The 16871-nt window shown below is 41.3% G+C and overlaps 1 protein-coding gene across 2 annotated transcripts in view; it reads left to right on the forward strand.

Moving 5' to 3' along the window:
- The window catches only part of GUCY1A2 (guanylate cyclase 1 soluble subunit alpha 2), a 311943-nt gene that overhangs the window by 246742 nt on the left and 48330 nt on the right, over window positions 1-16871 (forward strand). For both annotated transcript variants that reach the window (XM_073583022.1, XM_073583023.1), the window contains one exon: window positions 11838-11981. In XM_073583022.1, the coding sequence (XP_073439123.1) occupies window positions 11838-11981 (144 nt within the window). The remainder of the gene's footprint in view (window positions 1-11837; window positions 11982-16871) is intronic.

The raw sequence follows: 16871 nt of genomic DNA on the forward strand, positions 1-16871 counted from the left end.
GTAGCTTAAGACACCAAAGATTTATTGTAACGGGGTGGGAAAGATTTGAGGGCACAGTTTTGGGAGCAAGGAAGGGTTGGGTGTGAATACAACATGGGGAGAGGAAGAAATTTGAGAACATATTAAGAAGAGCAAGGAGGGAGATGGGGGCATGTATGAGGAAGCAGTTTGAGGGGGGAATGGGTTCAGTATGGGGAGCGAGGGAAAGGGTGGGTACAGACACAGTATGGGAAGCGAGGGAGAGGATGGGTGCAGACACAGTATGAGGAGTGAGGAAGAGAATGTATCTGGACACAGTATGAGGAGCACGGAAATGTATGAATGTGGACACAGTATAGGGAGCGAGGGTGATGGGATGGGTTCAGACACAGTATTGGGGTCAGGAGGATGTGTGAGGAGACAGTATGGAGATTGAGGGGTAAATATGTGAGAAAACTATGGTTGGCAAGGGGGATGTGAAAGGAAACAGTATGAGGAGGGAGTGGGAAATGTGTGAGGAGACAGTATGAGGTTAAAAGAGTGTGAGTAGGCACCGAATGGAGACTAAGAAGTGCGTGGGGAGGTAGAATAGGGACACTGTAAGAACAGAGACAGGAGGGGACAGTATGCCAAGGAGGGGAGTGTGATGAGGGGGCACAGTATAGAGCCTGGGCCCTATAGGAGGGGAACAGTGTGAAGAATGGGCCAAGTATTGAAAGAAAAGGGCAGTGTGGCATGTACCATAAGGGGGACAGTGTGTGGTCAAATTTTGTGCAGAGAATATAGTAAGGGGCAATTATTTTTTCAGGGGCTCAGCATAAGGCAGATATTTTTATTCAGGAGCATTATATTGACACTTCTATTTTTAAGGGTATCGTGTGCGGATGTGCTGGAGAAGATGGAATGCTGCAAAGACGAGCTGTGGCTGTTAAAAGTCATCATGGTGTCTGGACAAGATGAAGAAAAGAAAGATAACGACTCCAATCAGAGTCAATGTCATCAATAAGGTCTTTGGATGTAAATGTTTTTTGTGGTACTGACTAATTCTCATCAGTACTGTGGATTCTGTATGGTCCGCAGTCTGATGATGACTGATAGCAACAACTCCCAATATCTCCTTACCATTGATAAGTATGTACTGAAAGTTCATGAGATACAAATGTATATGGGTCTGACCTGACATTACAACTGATGTAGCATGTACTGAGAGTGGTTCTGGTGTTGAGTTCATGTACTGATTGTGGTCCTGGTGGTATATTCCTGATGAAGATTTTTTCAGTGCTGCTGGTGGTTCTGATGTATTTCTGTACTGATGGGGGTTCTAGTGATTTTCTGTGTACGCTGCTGGTGGTTCTGGTGATGTATTTCTGTACTGTTGGGGGTTCTAGTAATTTTCTGTGTATGCTGCTGGTGGTTCTGGTGATGTATTTCTGTACTGATGGGGGATCTAGTGATTTTCTGTGTATGCTGCTGGTGGTTCTGGTGATGTATTTCTGTACAGATGGGGGTTCTAGTGAATTTCTGTGTACGCTGCTGGTGGTTCTGGTGATGTATTTCTGTACTGTTGGGGGTTCTAGTGATTTTCTGTGTACGCTGCTGGTGGTTCTGGTGATGTATTTCTGTACTGATGGGGGTTCTAGTGATTTTCTGTGTATGCTGCTGGTGGTTCTGGTGATGCATTCTTGTGTTGTTATTAGTACTGATCCTGTACACATATATCCATAACTTGTAAGATTATGTGATACATGGCTATGTTAATAAAGTGGTGAGCTGTGTGACAAGTTAAGGATTATAATGTTTTTATTTATTAGTAGTAATTAAACTTGGCACTCAAAAGAATATGTTTCAATACAAGGTGAATTTATTTACAGTCCGTGGATCAACAGCTAGTGGATAACGTTTCGGTCCTCATGGATCTTCATCAGATGACTGCTGTGTTGTTGAAGTAGAAGACGAGTAGTCAATATTCATAGGGGATGACACTTAAATGGACTGAGGTTATTAAGAGGTATGTCTGTGCTGGGGTATAGTGGCTGAAAGCCACAGTTAGGAAGTGCTCATGACGTTTTTATTTATGTTAATAGCATTAAAGAGTTGTCCAAGTTTGTGATTAGTCTGCAGTCATTCTATGCGACTGCATGCTTCTGAATTCTCACAGCGCGGTACTGCATGCTGTCAGGATTCCCTCTGGTGCCTGTAGTGAGAGCGGGAGGTCATGAAACCACAAGATTTGCATGCATGTGGTCTTGTACCTATTAGACATGTGTGGCCTCACTCAATGAAAATGAATTGAGCGAGGCTGGACACGTCTAGTCGGAATGTGGCCAGAAGTATTCAAATCACATACTTGTGCTCTCATGACGGTTGACTCTTGCCACTAACAAAGGAGAATCCTAAAAGAGTGCATGCACTGTTAGAATTCAAAAGCTGGTCAGGATTCCGCTCAGTCTGCTGGTTTCAGCAGTCATCACATGGTCACTTCACTCGTGTGATTTTCATGCTTACGGTCACATGACAGCTAGCTTTTCTTTTTGCTTTTCTCAGTTTTTCACTAAACACTGAAAGGATTAGGAAGAGGAGCTAGTCGTCATGTGACTGTAAGTGTCCAAACTGCATACAGTATGTCCTCTGGAGGGAGATGGGGGCGCCAAACTTAATTCTTGCTCCGGGTGCCGGAAAACCTGATATGTCACTCCGGAGGGCCGACTCAACTGCCCATTGATTTGAAAAAGGGCATGTAATGTTTTATTTCATTTAGGCAATAAATATTTTTTTGGAGGGAACCCGGCTTTATCTGCGGGAGGCACTGACTGGCCAGTTATTGTGAAGGTGGTGGTGGTTTGCCTTCTCTTTTTCCCTGGGGCGAGTCAGAAGGGTTAATAGCTGGTTCCCTTACCTTCAGGGGAATGCTTTTCATTGGTTGATAAGGGTCCCTTCCAGTTCCGGGTGTTTCCCCTAGCAGGGGTATAAATTGTGTGGCTGGAGGTCTCTCGGCCTCTTTGACCCCATGGATCGAGAGCGGCCCACCCTCCCTCCCTTTGGTTGGATTAATTGATGGCTATGGTTTCGGTGTTGTTTTGTTTCAATTGATGATGAAAGTCGCAGCGGTGGCGGAAGAGCAAGACTGGGTAACGTGTCGGGAGTCCAGTGGCATATCCGCACAATCTTCTGATGGTTAATGTGAGAGCTGCGACCATACCCCTCCAACAATGGGTGTTATATAAAAAAGAAGAGAGTTGTTTATAACTGGTTACTCTCCAATAAAGTTGCTTTCTTTTGAATTGTCATTGACAGTGTTTTCATTGCGCCGGGGGAAAAAGAGAGGGGTAAGAGTTATAAGGTATGGACAGTCTCTCAGTCATCGTTAATTTAAAATATCAAAAGATGTAAGTTGCAGATGTTTCCTCTCAGCAGGGGCCCAGACACTTATGTGTGAAACTTTCCTGATCGTAGAGCTACTGCAGCCGCGATTCTACTGCAGGAAATAACACTATTAGCCATTTATTGCAGTCTTAGGAAAACAGACAAAAAACTAGTAATCAAGTTCATAAATGATGCCTTTTGCCTCCAATGATGGTTTAGATAAGACTCATATTTTGTTTCATCCTTAGCATTGCTTTTGCTTCTACACCTGCCGATACATTGTGTTCACTGCCTGTTTTGAAATGTATATTTTCTCATAACCATCTGTCCTTAAAATGAGTTATATTTTATTAGCTTACACACTGTCTTATTTAATCACTTGCTGCAGGGGGCGGAAAACATCAGGGAAAAGTTTTGGGCTTAGTTGAAACAATGAAGTATTAGCTTCAAAATACAATGTATTGGTTGCAATCCCCTATAATTTGCCCTTACCGATTGATTTGGGGCTTGCAACGTTGTGTGCTTACAATGAGTCTTTGATGTTGCCTGCTTCGACTGTCCAAAAAAAATCGGCGTCTTACAGTTCCATCAAAATGGATGGGATTTATAGAAATCTCGTGCCCGCTGTTCTTTTTTTTTACTCAGCGTAAACTGACCCTCGGGGCGTGCTTCAAATCCGCAGCATGACAATTTCTGTTTTAGGGCTCATACTTGCGAGAGACTTGCACAATTCTCGCGTGAGCCTCTCACATGAAAACCCGGCACTCGGACTGGAGCGTGCGGTTACATGTATTTCTATGCAGCCGCACCCTCCGGTCCGAGTGTCGGTGGCAGTGCCAGGTTTTTATGCGAGTCTCTCGCAAGTGAGTGTGAGCCCTTATGTGCAGATTTTTCCCACAGACTTGCATGAGATGCCGAAAATTCTCAGGTAAAAAACGTACGTGTGGTTTTACTGCTTTTCCATGTTGGAAACACATCAACAACCCATGTAATTCGCACATGGCTGTATCAAAGCCAAATTCCAGGAAGTATCAAAAACAAAGCAGCTTTATTTAAAACATGACACACCAACAGGAGACAAAAATGGAGCATTAAAAATGTGATAAAAATGCATGTTAAGAAAATGTAATATGATAGGTGCAGAAATGGTGCAGAAAATATGCAACAACAAAAAAAAATCACAAAAAGCTCATCATGGTACACTGGATTTCAAACTGGACTTCTTATTTTTTTTAGATCATCAAAAAATCACAGACAGAGGACAGAGGATTTTTTTTATGGACACATTGGAAAACCATAATAATCCATTATAATTATAAGTGACACATGTCTGCAGCCCATAATTCTGATATGAAGACATCAGCTGCAGTCACTGTGACCCATAAAGTTTGTTTGGGCTTTTTTTTCCTTTTCCTTTTCTGCACGTGGCAAAAAAGTGATCAGTTTCTATGGACGGTCCTAAAACTTCTGTACTGGTGGAAAAACTGGTGGGGTTGTAGCCCTATTTAGTTTTCTGTAGAGTGGTTGGGGGTGAGTGCTCTTCTGCAGGGGCAGACATATCATTGATACAACCCGTGCAAGAGATAATGGGGCCATCTCCAAATCAGGTGGAATTGTGCATTAGGAGGGCCCATACACGGTTCTTGTACAGGGGCCCTTTTCTGTTTGTGTCTGCCAGTGCTCTCCTCATTTGTGTAACGTAGGGCAAGGGGTAGTCTTTAGAGTTAGTAAAATTAACTGGTGGCATGATTTATCACGGGTACTATGGATATTTTAAAATGTTATGTTATGTTTGTTTTGTTTTGAGCTCTGTATGTCCGGTGGATTCTGTGGCTTCAGCAATAATTTTTTATTCTTTTCAAGTTGGGACTATTGAGTGAATTCTTGGTGTGGATAGATTATGGCCAAATTTTTCAACTACTTCCCACAATCATGTAACTTGATCTTAAAGCATACCTGTTATTTAAGGTGACATGTCCATAGAATGTGTGTGTGTACATGAGAATTGACACGATTTCTGGCCATTATTATAACTGTATCCCATATTTTTGACCAGATTTGTGCCTCCTCCAGGATTTTTGCCTAAGTTTCTCATACACCGTACACACAGACATGTGGGATTACTGCTTGCCTGTTTCTATGCAGCACAGATGCAGCAGCATAGGGGTTATTATCCAGCAGTACTGAGCAGTTTATCTGTGAATCCAGCTCTAGGGTGAGATAAACACCTGTAGGCAGCAGACCCATCTGAGCTTGTCATTCTCTCACTCTCATTTTGCTCTTTTCGGCACTGTTTCAATTGGCAGCTGTAATCTGACTCTTCAGTGAGCTGTCAGTCAATCCTCACTTGAGCAAGACTGATTTTAGCCATTTTTCAAGTGAATAAGGAATTTCAGGAGGTGAAGATAGGTGTATACATTGAGAAAGAAGTACATTTTGCTGCGTAGATTTGTTACAATGTTTGTTATATTAGGTAGTGATGAGCCAACGTGTTTGGATAAGGTGTTATTCATGCTCGGGTGCTAACCAAGTGTCTTCGACGCGCTTGAAAAATATGTTCAAGTCCCTACGGCTGCATGTCTCACGGCTGTTAGATATCCGCAACACAACTATGGATTGCCTCACAAACAGGCAATCCCTGCATGTGTTGCGTCTGTCTAACAGCCGAGAGTTATTCAGCCATGGGAAATCGAAGATATTTTTCAACCATGCCGAAGACACTCGGTTAGAACCCGAGCATGACTAACACCTTATCCGAGCACGTTTGCTCATCACTAATATTAGGTAGTACAAATTGATTTGACCTTTGCACACTTTGTTGAAATTCTAGTTATGTGATAAATGACTGTGTGTCGGCCTATTAGTATTCCTTTATTTTAAATCTCTAGTTATTGTTTTAGTCTGTATTAGGGATGAGCGATTAATCAAATGAATTTCACAAATTTGCCAAGTGTCTTCTCCACAATTCGAATTTTTGGTCAGAATTGAAAACTCAAATTTTGCCGCGCTCCCAGAGCAGTACTGTCTTACCATGAGTGGGGGTGTGCAGGAAAGAAGCGAACGGGCAGCGTGGGGAGAGCGGTGGGCAGGAGATGTGTGTAGTCAGCTGCTGCACCTGATCTGAAAGCAGTTGGTTGATCCATTGGGTTTCATAATTAAGTTGACAATATGGATAGAAACAAGGGGTGTCGGGGCTGTGCAGGTCGAAATGGCAATGTCTCCTGGGACACTCAGTGAACCGCCTAACATCAGGAGCACACCATCCATCAGCTGTTTTATGCACAGAGAGTCAGTTCAGGCTGATAGGAGGTAAAATATATACCCTATTTGTCCTCTCTCCGTAATTGCATTTGTTTTCCTCTTCTCTGTGGCCCCTGCCAACAATAAAATATCCTTATTTCCTGACATTTTTTGTGTGTGCCAGGGTTTTCCTTTGCCTTACCTTCTGCATCTAGCTTATGTGTTCATCTCTATATTGTTTTTCTTGTCCAGAAGAAGATGTAAGGGTTCACTATGTACATTTGTTCCTTTTTGCTGTTGGTCGGTTCCTCTTTGGCCACTCCATGCCCCCCATAAACTGCAATAGATGTTCCTCACCACTTTTCTGTCTCGAACAACACCACAACCCCCTACACACCACCCTGACCAGTCTAATACTTAAGGCTCATTCAGCCATAAGCCATTTTTCTCGAATGCAAAAATCGGTCCGAGATTCATCAGCGTTCTTCATCACAGTTTCATAAGAGTTTGGTCAGAGTCCGTTTTTACCATCAGAGTTTGGTCTGAGCTTCATAAAATTTTCTCATAAGAGAAAAAAAAAATGTCCATGGAGGTTTCTCAAACTTCTATCAGTCCCTTAAAAACAGACAGTACATGGATGGCATTCAAGTGCTGTCCATTTTTTTTCAAGACCCATAGAATTTCATTGGCATTTCAAGTTTGATCTGACACTTGGATCAATATTGAATGCCCTACAAAAAAGAATGCCACAATCATATGAGTTAAAAATTATTAAACAGCTTAAAATACATATTTTATATATCATATCAAAATATACAGTATGTGTATACAAACTTCACGGAAATAGTAATCTTTCTAAGGGGGTAGTTGGGGATAAATAAGGATCAGTGGATCTGTGGAAGTTTGGGTTTGTCGGGTTGAACCTGAACACAAAACCCATAGAAATCAATGGAGACGCGAACTTTGGAGCTTGGAAAAAACTCTCTCTCTCACAATCTCTATGCAGTTCGAATTCTCTAATTTCTAGAAATAAAGGTATAGTAATTGTAACAGTGATGGTAATATACTCAACGGTTGATATACAGTATACTCAATTTAATAAACCATACGCATGGATATTCCACAAATAATAATAATAATAATAAATTTTATTTTTATAGCGCCGACATATTCCGCAGCACTTTACATTTCAGAGGGGATTTGTACAGACAATAGACATTACAGCATAACAATAATCACATAGATTATAACAGATACCAAGAGGAATGAGGGCCCTGCTCGCAAGCTTACAGTCTATGAGGAAAGAGGTAGACACGAAAGGTGGGTGGTAACAGTTGCCCTGATTGTATGGACCAGCCATAATGTTAAGTGTGTGAAAGTACAGACACAGAGGGCTAATGGATGCATAAAGCATGTGGGAACATGATGCAGGGAACCTGGTTATGGTAAAACTTTTGGCTGTGCCACACAGGGATAGATTAGGTTAATGTGTTGAGGCGATAGGCAAGTCTGAATAAATGTGTTTTCAGGGCACGCTTGAAATTGTGGGGATTAGGGACTAATCGTATTGACCTGGGAAGTGCATTCCAAAGAATTGGCGCAGCACGTGTAAAGTCTTGGAGACGGGAGTGGGAGGTTCTGACTATTGAGGATACTAACCTCAGGTCATCAGCAGAACGGAGGGTGCGGGTAGGGTGGTATACTGAAACAAGGGAGGAGATGTAGGGTGGTGCTGAGCCATGGAGGGCTTTGTGGGTGAGGGTAATAAGTTTATACTGAATTCTGGAGTGGATAGGTAGCCAGTGTAATGACTGGCACAAGGTAGAGGCACAAATCTAATCAAATGAGAGAGAATTCACATAAATAAAAGTGCAAGTGCATGAATATTCGCAAACTGAGTAGTGCATTAGTTGAAAGTATGGTGGGGAGACCACCTGAGGAAGCAAATGTGCGAAACACTGTATCACGAGATTGTTTTGGGTAACTACTCACTATCTAGTATTTCTATCTGATATAATATTATTTGACAATATTACCTTACATGTTATGAACCATACCTTTAATCCTTCATCTTGCATTATTCAATATGAGAGTATATATGCACTTGCACTTTTATCTATATGAATTTATTTCTTATTTCCTTATACTTTTGTTACATCCATTTGCATGGTTTATTTATTGTTTGTACTCTTTAAGTATTAATTTAAAATATATGATTGTCACCATTATTATTATCATCATTATATCATTATTTTATGTTTTGAACCATACTTTCAACTATTTATTTATGCACTAAGTATGAGAATATTCATGCACTTGCATTTTTATTTACAGTATATGAATTCCCTCTCATTTGAATATATTTGTGAATATCCTTGAGTATGGTTTATTAATTTTTACATATACAGTTGTGATGAAAAGTTTACATACCCCAGGAGAATTTTTGCTTTCTTGGCCTTTTTTCAGAGAATATGAATGATAACACCAAAACTTTTTCTCCACTCATGGTTAGTGGTTGGGTGAAGCCATTTATTGTCAAACTACTGTGTTTTCTCTTTTTAAATCATAATAACAACCCAAAGTCTACATGCCTGATGAAGAGACCTGAGTAGTCTCGAAAGCTTGAAATTTGTTACCATCTTTTCAGTTAGCCATTAAAAAGTATCAACCACTGAGGACTCTCAATTCTAAATATTTTTCTATCTACTGGTTAACACGGTACAAAGATATATATCTTTCCTGTAATGACAACCCAAAACATTCAAATGACCCTGATCAAAAGTTTACATACCCTGGTGATTTTGGCCTGTTAACATGCACAGATGGGATTGACTGGCTACTAAAGGTAACATCCTCATCTGTGACCTGTTTTCTTGTAATCAGTGTGTGTGCATAAAAGCTGAGTGAGTTTCTGGGATCCAGACAGATTCTTGCATCTTTCATCCAGCCACTGACACTTCTGGATTGTGAGTCATGGGGAAAGCAAAAGAATTGTCAATGGATCTACGGGAAAAGGTAGTTGAACTGTATAAAACAGGAAAGGGATACAAAAAAATATCCAAGTAATTGATAATGCCAGTCAGCAGTGTTCAAACTGTGATTAACAAATGGAAAATCAAGGGCTCTGTAAAAACAAAACCACTGTCAGGTAGACCAACAAAAATTTTGTCCACAACTGCCAGGAAAATTGTTCTGAATGCAAAGAAAAACCCACAAATAACATCAGCTGAAATACTGAACTATCTGAAAACTAGTGGTGTGGCTGTTTCAAGATGCACAATAAGGAGGCACTTGAAGAAGAATGGGCTGCATGTCGAGTCGCCAGAAGAAAGCCATTATTGCGCAAATGCCATAAAGTATCTCGCCTACAATACGCAAAACAGCACAGAGACACAAGCCTCAAAACATCTGAAACAAGGTAATTTGGAGTGATGAGACCAAAATTGAACTTTTTGGCCACAACCATAAACGTTACATTTGGAGAGAGGTCAACAAAGCCTATGATGAAAGGCACACCATTCCTACTGTAAAGCACGGAGGTGGATCGCTGATGTTTTGGGGAAGTGTGAGCTACAAAGGCACAGGAAACTTAGTCAAAATTGAAGGAAAGATCAATGCAGCCCGTTATCATCAAATACTCCTGCGCATGGACGTACTTGGACTTTCCAACATGATAACGATCCAAAACACAAGGTCAAGTCGATGTGTCATTGGCTACAGCAAAACAAAATGAAGCTTCTGGAGTGGCCATCTCAGTCTCGTGACCTCAATATCATTGAGCCACTCTGGGGAGATCTGAATTGCACAGTTCATGCTAGACAGCCCAGGAATTTACAGGAACTGGAGGATTTTTGCCAAGAAGTGTGGGCAGCTTTGCCATCTGAGAAAATAAAGAACCTCATCCACAACTACCACAAAAGATTTCAGGCTGTCATTGATGTTAAAGGGGGCAATACACGGTATTAAGAAATGGAGTATGTAAACTTTTGATCAGGGTTATTTGGATATTTTGGGTTGTCATTATGATTTAAAAAGAGAAAGCACAGTAGTTTGACAATAAATGGCTTCATCCAACCATTAACCATGAGTGGAGAGAAGTTTTGATGTTATCATTCATATTCTCTGCAAAAAGGCAAAGGAAGCACAAATTCTGCCGGGGTATGTAAACTTTTGCGCACAACTGTATATCAGTCCTTGAGTATATGATTATTATCATCATGAATACTCTATCTTTATTTTGTGGTACCCGCTTATCCTGCTTATTATTTCCCTGAAGGGTGTATATACATATATTTTGACATGACATGTAAAATGTGTATTTTAAGCTACTGAATAAATTTTAACTCATTTAAGTGAGGCATTCTTTTTTGTAGGGCATATGAGTAACTTTTTTACACACACTCATTACTAGGTTTTATATGACTTGACTCAATTATTGGACAAGTATTTGTGATTTTGTGTAGCCCACCTGGCCCATGGAAAAAACTAGACATGTGAAATGCCTAATAGACTATAAAACACAGATAGCACTCGTATGAAAAAAAAACGGTGGATGAGGGAGCCCTTAAAGTAATAATACCATCTCGCAGAAGCATGGATACCTAAGCTACTGCAATGCCCTGCACATGGAGGAAGCAACATAGCTAATCAGAAGAACTATACTACTTTCCTCATTGGAGGTATTTGCTAATATAATTTTTATTCCGCCTACTACATATCAGGATAGGATCTTTGATTTGGGAATACCCCTTTAAGAGAAATGTGTGAAGGTATGCATCATAGGGAAGGTTCTCCCATATAGGCTATATTGTGGAAATTCTCCACTATAAACCCATAGAAAGAAACAGGGAGCTCCACCCCAAGTTATGCAGATTTTGTTTTGGATTTTATTGACGTGTTTTCCTGCGAAAATAAGAAAAACAACCATAATGAAAAAAATAAATATATTATTGCCTTCCCTGGCGATTTTGTGGCCATCACATGTGATGACACTTTATAGCTGAAGGCCTGGACTCAGATGCTGGCTGGAATCAAAGGAAGTTTTATTTGAAACATACCCAGACTAAGTTTAGATAAAAACTAATTAGGATTAAAATAGAAAATTGTATCTATAATTAAGAAACATAATTGAGATTTCGTTTTTTTGGCAAAATCTCCGAACCCTAGACTGTATTATGCACTGAGATGCCTGATATAGAAGAATTTATAATGACTTTTTATTATTCTGATCAAATATATTTTTCTGTCTGAAACAGGTGGAAACCATTGGGGATGCATACTGTGTGGCAGCTGGACTTCACAGGAAGAGCAAAAGTCATGCCAAGGCGATAGCACTAATGGCTTTAAAGATGATGGAGCTCTCGGAAGAAGTTCTCACTCCTGATGGGAGGCCCATTAAGGTATATCCATATTCAGTACGGAGACTATGTAAAGATGGGCTTAGGCTAGTTTCACACTTGCTTTTTTTTGCAGCGCGTTTTTCCCGCAAAAAAACGCATTGAAAAAACGCATACATAAGCATACAACTGCTGCGTTTTTTTCAAGCATTTTTATGAGCATGCATGAAAAAAACGCAGCGTTTTTATGCGTTTGTATGCGTTTTTAGTGCGTTTTTACCGCGTTTGAGTTTTTTTCCAACATTTTTAGGTGGCCCCTCACACTACCCAAACCATGACTTTACTAACCCTAACCCTGACCCTAACCCTAACCCTAACCCTGACCCTAACCCTAACCCTAACCCTGACCCTAACCCTTAACCAAATCATACTTAACCCTAACCCTAACCCTAACCCTAACCCTGACCCTAACCCTAACCCTGACCCTAACCCTAACCCTAACCCTAACCCTGACCCTAACCCTTAACAAAACCATACTTAACCCTAACCCTAACCCTAACCCTAACCCTAAGCATACAACTGCTGCGTTTTTTTCAAGCATTTTTATGAGCATGCATGAAAAAAACGCAGCGTTTTTATGCGTTTGTATGCGTTTTTAGTGCGTTTTTACCGCGTTTGAGTTTTTTTCCAACATTTTTAGGTGGCCCCTCACACTACCCAAACCATGACTTTACTAACCCTAACCCTGACCCTAACCCTAACCCTAACCCTGACCCTAACCCTAACCCTAACCCTGACCCTAACCCTTAACCAAATCATACTTAACCCTAACCCTAACCCTAACCCTAACCCTGACCCTAACCCTAACCCTGACCCTAACCCTAACCCTAACCCTAACCCTGACCCTAACCCTTAACAAAACCATACTTAACCCTAACCCTGACCCTAACCCTAACCCTAACCCTGACCCTAACCCTTAACCAAACCATACTTAACCCTAATCCTGACCCTAACCCTAACCCTGACCCTAACCCTAACCCTGACCCTAACCCTAACCCTAACCCTGACCCTAACCCTTAACAAAACCATACTTAAACCTAATCCTGACCCTAACCCTGACCCTAACCCTTAACAAAACCATACTTAACCCTAACCCTGACCCTAACCCTAACCCTAACCCTGACCCTAACCCTTAACCAAACCATACTTAACCCTAATCCTGACCCTAACCCTGACCCTAACCCTAACCCTAACCCTAACCCTGACCCTAACCCTTAACAAAACCATACTTAAACCTAATCCTGACCCTAACCCTGACCCTAATCCTTAACAAAACCATACTTAACCCTAACCCTGACCCTAACCCTAACCCTGACCCTAACCCTAACCCTAACCCTAACCCTAACCCTGACCCTAACCCTTAACAAAACCATACTTAACCCTAATCCTGACCCTAACCCTGACCCTAATCCTTAACAAAACCATACTTAACCCTGACCCTGACCCTAACCCTAACCCTGACCCTAACCCTAACCCTAACCCTGACCCTAACCCTAACCCTAACCCTGACCCTAACCCTTAACAAAACCATACTTAACCCTAATCCTGACCCTAACCCTGACCCTAATCCTTAACAAAACCATACTTAACCCTAACCCTGACCCTAACCCTAACCCTGACCCCAACCCTAACCCTAACCCTGACCCTAACTCTAACCCAAACCCCTAAATTCCATGGTTAAAAAAAAAAACGCATATGCAAAAAAACGCATACATGAGCATGCCAGTGCGCACATATGCGCATCCATAGGCTATAATGGCCATTTTTAGCACAAAACGTGCGCATATGTGCGCATGCGCTTTTTTGCAGGGCCAAAAAATGCAACATGCTGCGTCTGGAAAATACCAACGCACACCCCAAAAAAACGCAGCGCATGAAAATCGCATACATGCGCTAACCAGCGCGCAGGTATGCGCACCCATGTTAAATATAGGGGAAAAAACGCATGCGCAGGTATGCGTTTTTTTCCAGCGCTAAAAAACGCAAATGTGAAACCAGCCTTACCACTGTACCAGATTCTATCTGACTCATAAATCTAAATGACAGATTAACCAAACGGTAAATTGACCCTACGTAAGGGATGCAGTAAAACATGACTTTTATTCATTTCAATTAAAAGGCGGTCTATACTATTTAAAAATACTACAATGAGCTTGTATTATTTCATTATTTAACCAGATTCCTAAAGTTCGAGAACCTTCCCTCTTCAACTAAATGTATTCAACACCTTGCTGAAACTATGCTATCCTACCTAAGTCATGGCTGCACTCCATGGATTTTAGCACTAATGCTCTGCAGAGCCTCATTCTGGAGGTTCAATTCTCAAGATTGCTAATTTTGTGGATAGCCCTTAAAGGTTCCCAAGATTTAGGTAACATTGCTTCTTTCTTCATTGAACAAATTTGCTGTTCTACTGCTCCTTCTGCATTTATGGGTCCCAAGTCAAGGAATAAGGCTTAGGGGATTATCTACTATGGATACTCCTTTATTGGTGGAAGGATCACTTAATTATAAGCAAATTTTAAACTACGTTCGTTCCCACTAATAGGAGCGTCGCCCCAGGGAAAATAAATCTTTACATGATGCCTGTTTGTAAATAATTTTTCTTAGTCTTCTGTGCACCTTTGTTCCAAAGTTATGCCTCCTATAACAAAGATGCTAATTTTCCCTTTAGCCAACTAGGCGTATACCACTGAACTTCTTTATGGGTGTTTGCTTTTTTCTCCTCTATTATTCTGGCCAATCAAAACATGATTGCGTCATACAATAGTAAAAGTAAACCCCCACAGAGGTCTCAGAGTGTTCTTCTCAGAAGAGATTTTCCCACAGAATATTTGTGCGGTATATGCTTAGTTAGTTGAAGGAAAAAATTGCATTTTTATTACCGGAAGGTAGGGGGGAATAACTGTGGAAAACAAAGAAAAAAGCTGTTCCAGAATCAGTGGAGCAACATCAACTGGAAGAGGTACTCAGTTTAAATTAAAAAGTTTAAAGTTTAAATTAAAAAATCCAATGAAAAGTCCTCTTTAAAGGGAATCTGTCACCTATTTTTTCGACTGTAAGCTGCCGGCACCGCCATCAGGGGCTTATCTACAGCATTCTGTAATGCATTCTGTAATGCTGTAGATAAGCCCCCGATGTAACCTGAAAGAGAAGAAAAATGAGTTATATTATACTCACCCAGGGGTGGTCCAGGTCCGTTTTTTGTCCGATGGGTGTCGCGGTCCGGTCCGGCGCCTCCCATCTTCTAGCGATGACATCATCTTCTTTGCTCCCCGTCACGGCTTCGGCGCAGGCACACTGCTCAGAGTGCTGCAGTGCGCAGGCGCTGGAAAGCGAAGAAGAGGATGTCATCGCTACAAGATGGGAGGCGCCGGACCGTACCGCGACAGCCTCCAGACCCGGAACGCCCCTGGGTGAGTATAATATAACTCGTTTTTCTTGCAGGTTACATCAGGGGCTTATCTACAGCATTACAGAATGCTGTAGATAAGCCCCTGATGGCAGTGGCCGCATCTCATAGCCCAAAAAATAGGTGACAGATTCCCTTTAAAAAGGCAGTCTAAGAAATGCCTGGACAAGCGGAATCCCCTACAGGGAGACGATCAGTGGCCCCTAATTGATGTAGGGACTGAATGAAGAATTCAGAGCAACCCTTTCACATTTCAGGAAGTTTTTTTTTAATGGCGTTGAAGTAGAGTTTCACCAACTTGTTTCCAAGGTGTCTTATGTTAAAAAATATTCCCAAAGAGCAAGTAAATGAAAGGGGCTGCAACGTACTGTAAAGATTTCTGTGCTGATATCTAACATGAAGGATTCTTGTTGAAGCTGAGAAGTTGCCTGGATGAGAGATATATTTTAGCTAGTAAACAATTGTTATCCCGGCAGATATTCGGGAACGTTTCTGCTAGCGGCAGTATAAATCGCACGTTTGCTCTTTCTCATTACAGAGAGTGCTTGTCACAGAGCGCGTACAGCCCAAATGCTAGCTTGTTTCTCATGGGCAGCGTGCTGATACAGTGATTAGTTCTGTAGACTCAGAGCGCAGGAATGATTAGGATACGACTTCACATCATAGTCAAAAATTTATTTCTTCTTCATGTGCTTTCATGGGTATCTGTCCACAAAGCGAGAGCATGCGGACAAGTAAATCATTGCCTGTCCGCTTGGCCCTTGTGTCTCCAGCAGTCAGGCAGAAGTGAAAGGAGTAGGGCGCCATCTAAATAAATATGTTCTCTTTAGATCACTGTGGGGAACATGGCTTCACTGTATGGAGGAAAAGTTTTGCGAAAAAACTTCTGGTCACCTTAGTAAAACACAGAACACCCTTCTCCGCATTATTAACTCTTAGGTCGTCAACTTATAATGTCCACCTTGTGTTCTCTTTAAGATGCTTTTACTAAGCCTTAACGGAGTTGGCAACTTTATTGTACAGATATGTTAGGGTGACAATTTCTTGGACTTATTAATACGTAAATATTCCAGGTTCTCCTGTTTCATCATAGATTATGGTTGCTGAAGGATGAACATGTGACCAGACCTGTCCATCGGCCTCCTGCAATTGAAAAACTGCTTTCTCATGTTCAGTGGTTTTCAATTTGAGAAGCTGTTGGACATTTCAGGTCCCATAAGACTGTTATTTTGAGAGGATGTGTGTGAAGGAGGCCGAGCTTGCCATACTAGTATGTAATATATAGTACCAGTAAAAAGTTTGGACACCCCTGTTCATGCAATAGTTTTCCTACTTCGTGAAATGTGTATTTTGTAGATTCAAAAGGGAAACATATGGAAATAAGTAGTAAAGAAATGTGTGATGTAGGACACCAAGTGACGAGAAGGACAGTGCCATTAGTCTTCTGAGATCTGAGGAGTGAGCAGTGCTATATGATGGCG

Source organism: Dendrobates tinctorius, unplaced genomic scaffold (genome assembly GCF_039654945.1).
Source record: "Dendrobates tinctorius isolate UK_male_01 unplaced genomic scaffold, ASM3965494v1 ptg000075l, whole genome shotgun sequence".
Taxonomy (NCBI): domain Eukaryota; kingdom Metazoa; phylum Chordata; class Amphibia; order Anura; family Dendrobatidae; genus Dendrobates; species Dendrobates tinctorius.